This window comes from Stegodyphus dumicola, chromosome 4 (assembly GCF_044657685.1).
Source record: "Stegodyphus dumicola isolate Sdum_Otavi_A_Nest chromosome 4, ASM4465768v1".
NCBI lineage: Eukaryota > Metazoa > Arthropoda > Arachnida > Araneae > Eresidae > Stegodyphus > Stegodyphus dumicola.
This window is the reverse complement of record NC_140771.1, coordinates 63,754,552-63,770,865: the sequence shown is the minus strand read 5'-3', so window position 1 is coordinate 63,770,865 and position 16,314 is coordinate 63,754,552. Positions and strand designations below refer to the sequence as shown.

At 30.8% G+C, this 16,314-nt stretch overlaps 1 protein-coding gene across 2 annotated transcripts in view; it reads left to right on the top strand.

Annotated features, from left to right (window-relative positions):
- Arms (Ankyrin repeat-rich membrane spanning) overlaps window positions 1-14,098 on the top strand; it is a 144,016-nt gene extending 129,918 nt beyond the window's left edge. For both annotated transcript variants that reach the window (XM_085815026.1, XM_085815025.1), the window contains 2 exons: window positions 5,293-5,570; window positions 10,196-14,098. In XM_085815026.1, coding sequence (XP_085671152.1) covers window positions 5,293-5,570; window positions 10,196-11,042 — 1,125 coding nt within the window. In that variant the 3' untranslated portion in view covers window positions 11,043-14,098. The remainder of the gene's footprint in view (window positions 1-5,292; window positions 5,571-10,195) is intronic.
- The last annotated feature ends 2,216 nt before the right edge of the window (window positions 14,099-16,314 follow it).

The window sequence follows — 16,314 nt, the reverse complement described above, 5'->3', positions numbered from 1 at the left end:
TAAAATCAAATTCTGGCTTCAAAGAATAATTTGCAGATAATTCAATATTGTAAACAGATTTTATGAGAATACATCTTTAAATGTTATCCATATATGTATACTTGGGTATCATTGTTGGAAGTAAACATGGAACAAAAATGAAATGAAAGTTGAATACATATTAGTGCTTGATAAAGGTGCTAAATTCTATTATACAGAATTTTGAATCAAAGTGTAATAATAATATTCATATCGATTCTTCACTGAGTGAAGATAACAAAAATTAATGAGATTAATAACTGTTGCAAGTTGAGGCTCTTTTTAGTTATTATGACATTTCTCATTATGTTTCTTAATATTTATGCTTTTTTAAACATTTTTATGATTATAAAATAAAATTTTTTTTATATATTTGTATCCTTCTAATTTTTATTAACTAATGATTATCAGCTTCTGCTTTAAATATTTTTTTTTTATTTTACAAATATTTTTATTACTTTAGCTTACTAATATTTTAATTAATTTACTAATTGTACCATTTTTTAATGTTCTACATTTTAAAATAATATTTTTGTGTATGTTAATGTAAATTCAATATGAAGTTATCATAAATATGATACTGGTGATTGATTAATGATTTTTATATGTTGTAATACTATACGTTTTCTATACGTTATAAAACATTTTCTAATTATTTCACTCAAAAATATATACTGATGTTATTTAATAATAGTTTAAATTCAAATGTAACTCTGTAATTAAATGGTAAACTGCATTTGTATTCGGTAATGTGCATGCTAGATGTAGGTAGATTGCATTAGAAAAACCATCTAAAATTTAGGTTAAAAAAAAAAGAAAATCAGTCTTTAGAAAACCGTCTAAAATTTTCTGATTTTCAGCTATGATTAATATTTTTTTGTTCATCTGTTCTATGCAAAGTTTTTTTTTTTTTTTTTTTTTTTTTTTAAGTTTAAAAATTAATGTTACCATTGAATTACTAAAGGCATTGACATTTCATACATAGTTGCAGTCATAGCCTATTTTAATATCTGTTTTATAAATTATATGTAGTTTATGGTGAATAAATAATGTTCTTTATATCAAAAACAATATTCTAATCTACAGTGGTACAAAAATTCAGCTGTTTTAAAGTATTTTTAGTAATTTCGTAATGTTTTGTTCATTGGAAATTGTACAATAAAAGATTAAGATATTGAATCAAACTAACATTTGTTTGATTTAGTATAATATTAAAGCCCCTTAGTTATACTAATCCATGCATTGCAAGCTTAAACTTTTCTAATAAAAGTCGCCATAATACATCCCCCTTTTTTACAAACAGAATTAATTTTTATTAAGGAATGTTGATTGAAAAAAAAGGGAGGGTTATTGGAAAAGTTAAAAGAATTTCCAGCTTGTTGTACTATAAAACCAAATACACTGCCCTCCAAAAGTTAAGGAACAGCATATTTTCTGCATCAAATTTGAGAATGAAACAACATAGAAACAATAAATTTACAGGACATGTTTACTAAACAGTTCTTTAATGAACGCAACATAGAATGTTTCTTAAGTTCAATACAAACATGAATTACAACAAAAAATTGCACTCTTGGCTGAGAAATCCAGTCTTGGAGAAACAGTATATCACAGTTTTTTTGTGAAGAAAAATTGGATGGCAACATTAAAAAAGTGTGTTCTAATAAGGAATATGTCCAACCCTAGCTGCAATACATTGGTGGCAGCAATGTTTCTTGCTGTTAATTAAGTTGTTGGTCAGTGAAAGGGGAAGCAACAACCAGACAATGGAGTAATCCTTTTTCAAGCTTATCTAACGATCATGGACGAGGATTTAAAGCAGCAATCTGTCTCTTAAGGTAGTCTCAAAAATGCTCTATTGAATTCAGGTCTGAGGAATGAGCTGGCCATTCCATCCGCTCCATACCGTGACCCTCGAGCTTGGTAAAGTCGTGCATTATCATACATCAGAAGAAATCCATCTTGGACGATCTTGGACGAGGATTTAAAGCAGCAATCTGTCTCTCAAGGTAGTCTCAAAAATGCTCTATTGAATTCAGGTCTGAGGAATGAGCTGGCCATTCCATCCGCTCCATACCGTGACCCTCGAGCTTGGTAAAGTCGTGCATTATCATACATCAGAAGAAATCCAGGACCAATAACAGTGGCATATGGGTGGACATATAGAATAAGGATCTCATCCCAATATCTCACACCATCTCAAAGTTTCTCTATGTAACATATGCAGGTCAGTGTGACCGCCAGGAGAGATCCCAGCCCAAACCATTATTCCACCACCCTGTAACTGTGTCTTTCCACAATGTGGGATTGGTTGTATCTGGTGCGTTGTTCCCTCCAGATCAGCTGATGATCTGAATCACTCTCCAATGTGAACCTTAACTCGTCTGTGTAGAGAACAAATACCCATTGTTGACTACTTTAGGAGGTGTGTTCTCTTGCCCAACGTAAATGGACACATCTGTGTCTTTGTGTCAAGGGGATACAAACAGCTGGTTGTCTTGCATACAAACCTATATTGTGTAAGCGTCTGTGCACTGTAGTAGTTCCTGTTGCCACTAAATTATCTGCTATGAGCTGAGTCACAATAATGTTACTCCTTCTATGAGCCAAAAGAGCTAAATAACGGTCTCCCGCAGGTGTCGTAACTCTAGATCTGCCTGGAAGATGTCTTTTGGACACAGAATCCTTGGATTCAAGCTAAATTCCATAGTCGATGAACCACAATATGAGAGAGATTGAGACATCTAGTAGCATCAGCTTGTGACATACCTATTTCCATCCATCTGATCACCCGCCACTTCAACGAATCGGGTAAACGACTTCTCCTGGGTATTGTCCACGAAACTGTAACAGGGTTCATAGCGTTCTTTATAAGTCCTTATATTTGAAAATAAAATATAAAGGGCCTTATAGGTGCTTACTTTTTCTTTAAAGCCCTTATTTTTTTTTTTTTTTTTTTTTAGTGCTTATTTTTTGCTTTTAGTGCTTTTTTTTTTAATGAACGCGCTATTTTTCCCTGTACCAAAGCCGAAACTAAATAAACAACTTTTCTTTCTAATATGGAATGTCAGATGGTGAGTTATACTCTCGGAAATAGCTTTTCCCCCTTTCTCTACATTAAAATAACCTTTGGTGTGCACGAAGAGTACAGACAGGTGCCCATCGTTCTATTGGTCAAAGAATTGCGAAAGCAGTAGAAAATTCTGCTACATTCGGCATTCTTTTCCTCCCACCCAAGTACTACAGACGTTTGAATTTCTATCAAGATCTTAAAAATTTGCATTCTCGTTCTGCTTGGTCAGTTCATATTCGTATTTATTATGATCGTTATGCTTATATTATGAGCATATGTATGAATGTTTATAATAACATAGTTGCAGTAACTGCTGAAGTATAGTAAACTTCCAAAAGTGGTTGTGTTTTAATACAGATTAGCTTTCTAAGGAATAATATTCGGAATGGCTTAAATAAAGGGAAAGTAATCGAATAGTCAAAATAATTTCATTTTTTGGCCAATACATTATACAGTACGAAGGTTGGGGTCTGCCCTTTTTCCGCAAAATTTTGAATATTGAAACTGTTACAGTTCGCTGCAAAACAAGCAACGGACCTTTTTTCGGGGGGGGGGGGGTCACTTTTCAATCTGGATTGAATAAGACTAAAAGTTCTGCGGTCTACCAACCCAAGCGAAGAATGATTCTATTCATGAAATTTCACGCCGTCAGTTGAAAATTAGAATGAAAAACACCCCAGTTATTTAGTTCTTTATTCTCCCAATACCAGCAGTTGTTAATTCCGATTGCGTAATATCACGTAGGGAAGAATTACGGCCCACGTATTGCGCAATAACGTTTGCGATATTTTGCAGAGATAATTAATTTTGATGTTCAGTCCGAGATTTGTTTATGAACACTTAAAGGAGTTTTACTGTGCTTGCTAAGCAGAATATTTTTTAGTTTCGTTGGTTTATTTTATATGATGCACATAGTGAAATGTCAAAAGCATTTATTTAGCGGAAAATCTAAAGAGCGGCTACAATCTACCCCCCCCCCCAACACACACACACACACATCCGCTCCTTCAAGTTACGCTCGACTGTCCGAATATTCGCTAATTTCCAAGTATGTAGGTTAGTTAAGCTTAAAGGTGAGTGCATGAAGTAAATTTTCTGTCTTCTGATTTCAGAAATGTTCCTCTTTTTTACTTAAATTACTTTGCTTGCAATATCTGTTAAGAGAAAACTGATATATGTACAATGAAAATTTAGAAAATGTTTAGAATTTAGATTTAAATTATTTCAATATGAGTGGAAAAATAAATTGTATTTATTATTAGGTTCCAAGCAAATACAATAAATATGCCTTATTTATTTTCTCTATTTTGAACTGAAATTTCATCATTAAATCTTGTAATATAGTTTAGTTCTCCATAGTTTTTTTTTTCTCTCATTGTAAACTAGTTCTGTAAATTGAACTATTATTTAAAATTAAAAACAAAAAAAAAGTAATTATTTTCCATGGTTGAGGGAATGCTTATTCTCTCTTAATAAGTACTTCATTTCTCATATTTTAAATTACAAGTCTAATTTTTAAAGTTATGCAGTTGTGTATGACGAAATTAGACAGGACCTTATTTTTTTAACTAAAATGTGGCTATGAACCCTGTGTAATAACAACTGAAAATCAACACTCGTGAACAAAAATTACAGTTTTTGCATTTTTTTCTCCAACTTCTATATAAGTATTCATTTCTATAAAATAAAAGTGGTAGCTATTGTTTTTGCATATTTTCTTAAACTTTGTTATTGTCATGCATATGAACTGTGAATTTAAATGTTACTGACATTTTTGTAATGGTGAGCTTTGAAAAGCATGCTGTTCCTTAACTTTTGGAGGGCAGTGTATTTACCTCTGAATTAAAAGAAAACTTTAAAATGTGTAATAAAAATAAAATTCTAAAATGCTATAATCAACTAATTAAGAGGCTGAAAACATTATTATGTTACCAATTCCATAGATATTCTTGTTTTACTATAAATGCTTTCATAAAGAAATGGCTGTAATATATCTTGATTAATTTTGTAAATTTAAAAATTTATTTTCTCTCAACACTTTATACCTGAGCTATCAAAAATATAGATCAGGTTTCCATCTTATCTAATTTATGTGAATTTTTTTATTCTGGAAAAGAGAGATGAGTTTAAATTCTTTCTTGCTTGTATGCGAATTGAAATCTGCAATAGCAGTTTTATGCCATTTTGAATTTTATTTTAAGGTTACCATGGAAGAATCTATGATAGTGGGAGCATTGGAAACATTAAATGAAGAAGCACTTGAAGATGCACTTGAGGAGAAAAGTTTGTTGAACAGAAAACCATCTGCTCCTGTTATTGCTGTTGCAAACCCGTTAAGTCCCATACTTTCAGATGCAGAAGAATTGGTACCAGATGATAAATTAGATGTTGAGCGCATGCCAAATGTTGCCAGCACACCATCTGATGTGGATATCTTGTATTTAAGAAGTCTTCAGAGTTCTCCTATGTTGCGTGTGAGGTAATGTAAATACATTTGTAATTATGATTCATATGCGACTTAAAGGGTGAGAGCAATCTATTCATATGAGTACTAGTATATCAGTATACATTTCTATATGTACAGCAATGGGAGTTATTTTGAACTATCCGATATTAGATAAATATATTTTTCTCCAATGATCAAACATTTGCTTATTAAGCATTTGTCATAAATGGCTGCATCTATTAGTCATTTTGCTGTCTCTTCAGTGAGAATATTACCCAAAATGTATCATACACACTGTTGGGAATGGCATCACTGCGCCAACAAATCAAAGGCCAGATAGAGGCTGACGTCATGGGACGCCAGAGAAGGACGAGTAGTTGCGGTTGAGATAGTTAAGGACGATGTTTGCATGATATAGCTAGATAGATTGTTTGCATGAACTGAATGGAAATGTCTAAGAACTTCCTTTACCACAAAATAAATTGAAAATGGAGCTTACACAACTGAAAACTGAATGGAAATGTCTAAGAACTTCCTTTACCACATGTTCAAACAAAATTGATGCAGAACTGGAATCAGATATTCACAATTTAAAGCTACTTTCAGTTCTGGAACTACAGCGTAAAGACAAGTTTAATTGACTTGAAATTTGCCAAAAGGAAGTAACATCGATAATTCTTCAATCTGAAGATGCTGAAAAGCTATATGAAGATTTTACTTCATCTGACCCTTATAGAAATAAATATTTTGAACTGTGTTCTCAAATCGAAAAGCGGTTGAAGAATCCTACCAACTGAATTACCAGAGAAGTGAAAATTTAAACTGCCGAAGATCAAACTACAGAAATTGAATGGCTAAGCAAAAAAATTTTTGACGTTTTGGAGCCAGTTCACGAAGATCCAAAGATTCCAGATGATGATAAATTCCAGTACCTTCTGCAAGCAGTTGTTCCTCAGTCCAGAGCCGCACGAGTAATGGAGAGCTTTCTGGCAACAGCAAATCTGAAAGCAATCGCCAAGCTTCGAGAGAGCTTTGGAAGAGAAAACTTGTACAGATATACGTCAGAGATCTTCATGGTTATGCGTAATGCAAGCAGTAGATGTGTAAAGATGGATCTTCCTACTCTCTAGGATGATTTAGAAACCAAGATTATAACTTTAGAATGTCTTGAAAGAACACAGAAGTATGGGGATTTCTTAACGCCTTAAGTTGAATCCTGCCTTCCTGAAAAAGTATTAATTGCTTGGGAGAGAAACAGAAATTTAAAGAAGCACCTCAACCTGATGACCAATGCCTTGAAAATTTGATGAATTTTCTGAAACAAGAAGTGAAAGGAGAAGAAATAGTCATGTTAGTCTGCACTGGGTTTGGTTATAATCATATTAAGAAAAAGGATACACTAAATAAAAATGTAGAATCCGCCCCCGCATCTGTGCCAGTAAGTACATCAAAATGAGAGCCCAGGTAAGTGCAATTTTAACTGTCTCTTTTGTGAAAAACGGCACCCAACTAAAGAATGTTTTTTCTGCTAGAAACATGACGTTAAAAGCTAAGAAAAATATATTAATTAAAAAAGGTGCCTGTTTGGATGTTTCAGATTGGGACACACTTGTAAAATATGTCGAGTAAAAAATTCTTGCATGTACTGTAATAAAAATCACCATTTTTTAATGTGTCCCAATCGCCAAGAAAAAAGGTGCAAATGAAAAGTCTAAAAGTGACATAACTGAAACCAGTATATTAACTAATAACTGTAGAATAGAAAATGTTTATTTAATGACTCAAATAGCTAAAATTAAATTTAAGAATGTTGAGCTTAAAGTACGCAGTTACTGGATACAGCTTCTCAGCATTCGTACCTCAGTAAAAAATTAGTAGGGAATTTAAATTTAAAACTGTTAAAGCAAATTAAATTGAAGCATTCGTTATTCAGGAGAGAAATGCAAGTGCAGATTCACGTTTATAATTTGCTCATTTCGGCAATTAGATGAAACTTTCTCCTTTCAAATTGAAGCACTATCAGAGAGCAAAATTTGTGGCACGGTGCCAAAAGTGAACGATAGTAAAATTCTTAATGAACTGAAAGATAGAGGCGTCAGTTTGTCTGATTTGGGTTCTGTTCGGAGTCAGGATTGTTTTTGATTGGGACTTGTTTGCGACATGTGTTAACTGGGAAGCATGAGTCATTTGGAAATAGTAATGATGATAGTGTTTTTGAATGCAATTTTGTTGTATGTTAGTAATTATTCGATAAAAGATTTATTGTCTTTAGAATCCATAGGTATTTCAAATCCCATTGAAAATAATAGAAAGAATTTAGAACATTCTAGAGTTTTAGAAGAGTTTAAAAATAATGTGAAAATTCTTTCGGACGGTAGATATAAACTTTGTTTACCTTTTAAATTTGATATGGCCAATTTGCGGACAAATAAAGATTTAACTTGGAAGCAGCATAAAAGATATGCCAGTGAGCACAAGATAAAGCATTTTTAGAAGAATATACTATACTTTTCCAGGAATGGGAAAAATTGAATATAATTGAAAAGGTAATTGATAATATTGACACGGGGCATTTTTTACCTCATGAAGATAATGTTGAAGCTAATGATGATGATGTCGATGATGATCCAGTCGTGAAGAATAATGAAGAAACTGAGCAAAATCAATTGAATCAATTTGAACAAGGATGTGCTGATCAAGCAAACGAGAAAACACCTGCTAAAAGTGCACAAACTAACAAAGAACAGAAACATAATTCAAGGAAAATACTTATGTCTGACATTCCAGCTGACACTACGATTTCTCAGATTGCAGAACTTTTTCCAAAAGCATCTCAGATAACTCTGAATTTATCACCTGTGCATCCAAACGCTTCCATCAGTTACATACAGGGAAAAGATGCAGTTAAAGCTTTTAAGCCAACAAAGAATGCTGAAATATCTCGAAGAAAAATTACTGTTTCATATTCTTTAGCTGTTTCATGCCCAAAGAAATGCCAGAAAAAAGCTTGCAAATACAAACTTGGAGATCAAATGCCAATCCAACTTGGACTTAGACTTCGTCCCAAATTCTTCAGTCCTTATGAAACAACAAAAGTTCATCCCTCTGATTGTTACGAAGTACAAAAGATACACCATGAAGGCACCATTATCCTGTCAACCTCTGCTGATCAGATAAACTGGTGGTGCACATTCGTCACCTGGACATTGATTTTTGTTTTCACTTTTTCTGGTGGTTTTTTCTGTTAAGATGCCACTAAGATTGAACTTGATAGACTTGAATGTTTGAGTAGCTATACAGCAACTCAGGAGGGGGGAGGATATTGGGAATGGCATCACTACACCATGAATCAAAGGCCAGATAGAGACTGACGTCGTGAGACGCCAGAGAAGGACGAGTAGTTGTGGTTGAGATAGCTAAGGACGATGTTTACATGATGTAGCTAGATAGATATTTCTTATTCATTTAACTAGTACAAATGTGTAAATAAACCTTTTTGCTTAAGTTTAAAATATTTGAAGTGCTCCATTTACAATAAGATTGCTGTTAATTCATCAGGTAGATGACTTATGAATTCCTTCTAAGCTAGCCATTGTTCCGTTACGCATTACATGACAGACACCAATATTATTACATTTGAAGGAATGGGAATAAATTACTACTAACATTCACATTTTCTCTGGAATTTAAATATGGGCTGAATAAGAAGCAAATGGTTCTACTAATCATTATACTGAATATGGCAGTAGATAAATATTAATACTTAATTCTTTTCTTCATCTGAAATGGTCAGTTTCTCTTAGAAAATGCTTCCCTTAAACAGATAGCCCTATAGTGCTTTGCTAATCAGTTAAACTAACAAACAAGCATATTCACTGAGATGCATAAGGTCAGTTCCATTTTCAATATTATCGGTAATCATTGTATCAGTATGACTTTACTGCAAGGTAATTAGATATTTAGAAAACTGTTATTACAATATATGGAATAATAACTATTTTATCAGTATCTTGTTATGAAAACACTGTATTTAATGGGTTTTATCATAACAAAAGTTGATCTTTTTGTCATTTTTTTCAACTAAATTTGTTTTATAATTTCCTATAAACCTTGATTGTAACATATTAAAAAAATATTAACCACTGTCTGTAATGTTTTGAGATTACTTGAAACAATTACTGTCATATAGGATTTAATTACAGCATTTTTTCCACTAACAATTTAGTACTGTCTTGGTATTAGGATAAATAATATTTCAACTACACATTACAAATTTGGGCAAGAAATCACCAAAACTTTGTGATATTTACTAAGCAGCGTTGCATATAAAAAAAATTAAGAGCATGTTCCAATAAGTGATTTTTGATTATGATAGAAGTTGGTTTTTAATCAATGCAAAACCAAATCACTTTTCTGTTTATATACAGCATGTACTTTTTTGTGCAAAACTGAGCACTAATGCTTGTTCTACAATTTTATATCATGTATATGTTTATTGCTATGAATATTTTAATATCCTTTTTATTTATAGAGTTTACTGTTGAAAACAAATCACCAGATATTTAAAGCTCACTAACTTTTTTGTTCTACTTGGCTCTGTTCTATTTAAATTTTTGTAACATAATGAAAGTCTTAAATAAGATTTGTATTTTTTTCAGTGCTATATCATTAAGTGATTCCATGACAGATATAGAAACCTCATCTCTTGGAAAATCTCAAAATATTTCAACAAATATGGAAAGTGCTGCAGTATCATATACTAGAACTAAAAGTGATGAGTATGATTCTGCTTCAGTTACATCAAGCCCTTCTCGGAAACGTGATGCTGATAAAGTAAAATCTAAAAATGCTGTTCAAAGACCATCATCTCTGGTGTATGATTCAGTAAAACTCACTTCTGTACCTAGCAGTGTAAAAGGTGAAACTTCTTCAAAATCTAAAGGTAGGAAAATCCAAGAGAAAAGCAACTCTTTTAATCATTCTACAAATAAGATAAAGCATATACGAAAAAAATCTACATCCAAATCTGAATCTTCAGATAGTTCAACTGAAACAGAAGATAAGGTACGGTGTACATCCCAAAAAACCTTACCGACTCCAGTGTCAGATGCAGATGGATTCTATTCTGATGATGAACATACGCCTCTGGTTTCTCCTTTCCACTTGAGCCGCTCTAGTCATTATAATTTGCAGTCTTCAAAACTAGAAAAAGAAAATACTCCAGAGAAATCTATTCCTAAGCAAGGAAAATCAGATTCTGGGCCTCACAGAAAAATAAGGAAACCACTAGAAAGACAGTTTTCAATTGACAGCAATCTTTGTGATCATTCAAGGCCACCGCCATCTTCTACATCAATGGTGGAAATTTCGACACCTCATAGCACAGCACAGTATGTTCCAGTATTACCAGTGTACGGGCAAGATGTTTCAGATTCACCATCACCTGAAATGTATCAAGTTGCATCTGTTCTAGAGAGCCAAGTTCATAATGAAACTGTTCTTTGAACTTTACTGTAAAAACTCAACTTAAAAAATTAAATGTGATCTCACTACAGTGTCACAGGGTAGCAATATGCATTTCCTCTATGTTTATAATAATTTTTTCTAGTATTTTCTATGTTATTAGTTAATTTGTAAATGCATTTTTTTCATGTTAGTGACTTGCTATGTTTATTGCATGCTCTTTGTTTACTAAAGGTCAGCATTAACATCATGCATCTATTTAGATTGTGCTTTTAGTCATTTATTGGTTAAATATGATTACACTAGTCATTAATTCAAGAGCATAGTGCATACTAATTTATTTAAATTTTCAAGTTTTACAGCATCGTTAAATTCAAAACAATAAATCAATAAATGTGCATAAAATGTTTGTCTCAAAATACTAAGTTTTCTGTTTAGTCAAGATTTTTATCAATTTCAAAATATATATTCATAAATATGAAATAAAACTAAGTATTTTTCTTTCATATATTTTAATTACATTGCTCTATGTATAATATAAAATCATTCTATTTGGAAAAGGTGTAGTTTTTGTTCTGATATAATAAATTTAATTGCATTATTTTGTAAATTTATCCAAAATTCTGTCTTAAAATAGTAATTTTAAAGGTTTTCTTCAGCATATTAAAAAATTTAATTGTATGATTGTGTTAACTTCATTTTAAAATATCTTGCATACTTACATGTATTTTATATCTCTAAAACATCAAAGTAAAATATTAAATTCAGTAAATGCATTGTCTGCTCTACATTAAATTTTCCCCTTAATACAGATATTGAATAAAAATATATTTATTTAAATTTTCTCAACATTTTTAATATTTAGCAAATAATATTTCAAAAATATTTTCTTTAATCAACAATTTAAATATGAAAATATAGCACTGATCACTTGTATATTTTCTATAAAATTTTATATTATCTTACGTGTTACTTTCTGAACTTATTCCTTGCTTAAATTAACCATCTTAAATTTAAAAAATTTATGTAGTAAATAATACTTTTGTCTGAAATATTTAGTATGAAAATTTAGTAAATAATACTATTGTCTGCTCTCGTATTTGAATTTTAACAATGCAATTTCTTTCTTTTTCTACTCATTACTGTATGCCTTTAAGTGTATTGGAGACTTTTAGATTAAACTTTGCCAAAAATTTAAATACATGGCAAAGAATGTGTTAATTTTATGTGCAAATGTTTTTTCTATCAATTTATCATTCTTTACAATTTAGTTTTTAATAAGCCAAAAAAAATCATAATTATATATTAACTCTGATTAACTTTTCGTTTTTCACATTTTTATTGGTCTTTTCAGAAATTTCATTATGAATATAAAATTGCAGGTTATAAAAATGTTGGTCCATTATGTTATAACCTTTTAAAATACCTATATAACTTCTGTAAAATATGCCCCTCCCTGTTCATAATATGGCTTTTTTGCTTTACTTTTTTAGCCCTTCAACTGAAATGAAAAAGTTGCATTTATATGGTATCTTCATTCATAATAGAAAAAGAATAACAAATATTGCTGCATAGATTTATTTAGATTCTTATTACCTTATACTAATATGAAATATACCATATGAAACTCATTTGAAAAAGAAAAAAAAAAAAACTTATGTATGAAAAACTTGTACTATATGAAACTAATTTGAAAAAACAAAATCATAATAATCACTTATCTGTTTATTAACACTCAATTTTTATTTACTCTTGATGGAAGCTTTTGCTTTTCTTGAAGCTGTTTGTTTCATTCTTTCTTTTTTGCAAAAATACATATCTAATGTACAAGAGTAGTATAAAAATAAAACGACAGCAATAACTCTATATACTAAAATTTTTGTCATTTGCAGTAGTAAATTTAATATGTGCGAGATATTGTTTTGTGTGCAATAGAAAAATTGCTTCTGAATGAATGAATGACTGCAGTATGACACAGGTAGTGATAAAATGTTTTTCATAGTTTCTAATTTTCTTTGCTACTGAAATATATTGAAAAAGAAATAATTCAGTTTTATAGCTGAATAGTAAGTCTTTATCAATAAACTCGAAAGCAATTGCTGTCATTATTAATATATCTCAATTCTTGTATCCCCTCATGGCAATCATGATGATCAATAAGGTATCAAGTTTTGTGTATTTTAAATCATGTGTATGTAATCAATCATTGTAATGTACATTATGAGATATTTTATTAAGTAATTGAAAAATTACCAATTAAGTAAAAAATATTCATATGAGAAAAAATTATCAACAAATTCTGAAAAAAAAAATTATTTGGTTGTGTATTTGTGTTATTTTTTTAACCATATGATTTTAGCAATAAATATACTTTATACATAATTACAAAAAAAATTATGTAGATGATAAAAATAAAGGTTACAACACGAATGTTTTAGAGAAATTTAAAAGTGTATTTTATATTGTTTTCATTGGTTTTGTACATTTTTACTTAGAATTATTTATTTTTATAATAAAATTTTCATCATAACTTTAATAGGTAATTTTTCATTTTATTTCAAAGTGGAAAAGAAGCAATTTATTTATTTATTTATTTTTTTTTAGTTTTTATATGGCACATATATATATATATATATATATATATATATATGTGTGTGTGTGTGTGTGTATGTATAATTGCACTCAGGAACGTACTTTCATTTTGAAGAAATATTCTATAACAGATTGTATGCAAAAAATTTTATTTTCTCCTGCTGGGAATATTAACAATTTATATATACTACGGTAACATTTTTTTTTTAATATTTGGTTGTAAAATGTTTAATAAATTTTATTCTTTTATTATTTTCTTAATAAATAAGGCATTTATATTTTAAAGATTTTTTTTCAACATTTTGTGAAGGATTTATATGCAACAGCGATTTAACAAGACCAAATCATGCTTGCGTAAGTGAAAGTGTAGAATTTTAATGCATTTTATTTCGATTTATTTTATAGAATGTAATATATATATATATATATAGGTTGTATGAATGTATTATGTTGTAGATTCTAGAAAATAAATGTTTAAATTAGTTAATAAAGAATGTCTATACCTTTATGGACTTAAAATTTGTGTACATAGTTAAGAAATGTATAGAAATAATTCTATAAAATGCATTAATTAAAATAAGTTACTGATAAAAAAAAAAGACTTTTACTGTTTTGTTTAACTAAAATAAATTATTTGAAAGATTACAATATAGACAAATATAGCCAATGTAAGTTAAATGAAGCAATTTTGTATACAAAGAATAAATTCATTTCAAATATTTAAATATTTTTCGCCTCAATAAGACAAATTTAAGCTCTATATAATATTTAAAAATTTTTTAATAGAGTAAGGATTCCAGATCATGACCTGAAAACACAAATATGGTAAAATTTAATTGATGAGTTACACACAGTAAATCATTACCAATATTAAGTTAGCGATATACTTTCTCTCTTTCAGATTATGAAAGTAAAAGGTTCTGACATTTTCATTTAGTCTCAACAGGCTCACCAGCAATAAAGTCTATGAACACTGGTAATTCGATCTGGGATCAAATCCCATTGAACGGTAGGCTACACGGTTCGTTTTCCTCATGTGTAACAGGGCTACAAGCCAGTTTCCCTTAAAAAATCTTCTATGAAGGCATCCCTCATGGCAGATAACCCTCATGTTGCTTTAACTTAATCAGTTAACCTAACTTAACCAACAGGTAATTGAAAATAAAAGTATCGTTCAATATAGTACTTATAATATATATATATACGTTCAATATAGTTCAATATAGTCAATAGAGCTGATTTTCTGCAGGGGGGGGGAATAGTTTTTTTCAGTGTTGGTGCTAATCATTTAAAGCTGGCAGAAATTATGAAAAACATTTTAATGTACTATATAATTAATAAATATATTTTAAATAATTTGATTTGAATTACTACTATTTTATTAAACTGGTTTAATTGAAGTCACAGATGTAAAGAAAGTCAGATAAAATGGTTATAGTGATTCAAGATAATGACAGTAATATCCCTAATGACATGGTAGATGCTAATGCAAATCATATTAGTAATGAATGTATTTTCTTTAATTCTATAAATTTGAGATCTGATAAAAAGACTGTAATATGCTGTGTATAAATAGTCAATGCAGCAATATCACAAATTCAGAGTTGCCAACTCTCCCGATTTAGGCGGGAAACTCCCGATTTTCGACCGCTCTCCCGCCAACCCGATTTACAATATATTTCTCCCGACTTTTTCTTATTAATATTTCTCACGATTTTTATGGAACTTGGCTTAATACTTCGTTATATGAACCAAAAAAAAGTGATTTTGGACGTCTGAAAGCAACTGAATTTTCTCTAGATTATATCTAAAATGAAACCTTGCGAATCAGATGAGAATTTCTGCTTTGCGATTGACAGCATACGTATCCAGAAACTTCGTTCTCCAGTTGTCCAATGGGCATCGAGCTCCACTGCGTGGCATCTGGCATCTGGCCAATGAGTACAAAGCAAGATCAAGGCCGTTGGCCGTTCTTTGGATGTTCTTTCGCTATTTCGTTCATCTTGTCCTGAGTTGTGTGAGTACACGTGCCTTTAGGAAATAGTTTTAGAAATTATCGTCTTTTGATATGTCTGCGAGAAAGGTGAAATACTCGTGCACGTTTCAAAAATCGTACACAGTTGGCTTTCCTTCCATTATTTCTTCAAGGAAATGTAATAAATTTGCGAGGTGTACCATCTGTCGTTGCGATTTTTCGATTTCGCTTGGTGGAAGGGCAGATGTTCTCAAACATGTGCGTACACAAAAACACAAGGACAACATGAGTTGTTTTGAAAAAACGAAAAATTAAATTTTTCTTCGGAAACAAAAGACCAAAAAGTGATTAATGCAGAATGTCTGTTCTCTGCCTTTTTACTGGAGCACAACCTGCCACTGAATGCATCGGATCACGCTGTAGCTTTATTTAGAAAAATGTTTCCCGATAGTGAAATCGCTAAGAAATACTCAAGTGCAAGGACCAAAACAGGTGCAATTGTTAAAGAAATGGGTTTGAAAAATAAATCTTCAGTTATTGATTGCATTAAAACAGCTCCGTTCTGCCTCTCTACGGATGGAAGCAATAATACCAATTCAAAACTGTATCCAATTGTCGTTTCTTTTTTTAATCCAGAGTCTTCAGAAATTGAGTGCAGTTTACTTTCTGTCCCCACTTTAGAAGGACATTCGACAGGCTTTAATATAGCACAGCTAATTATTAAAACTTTAAAATAAAATGCAGTCC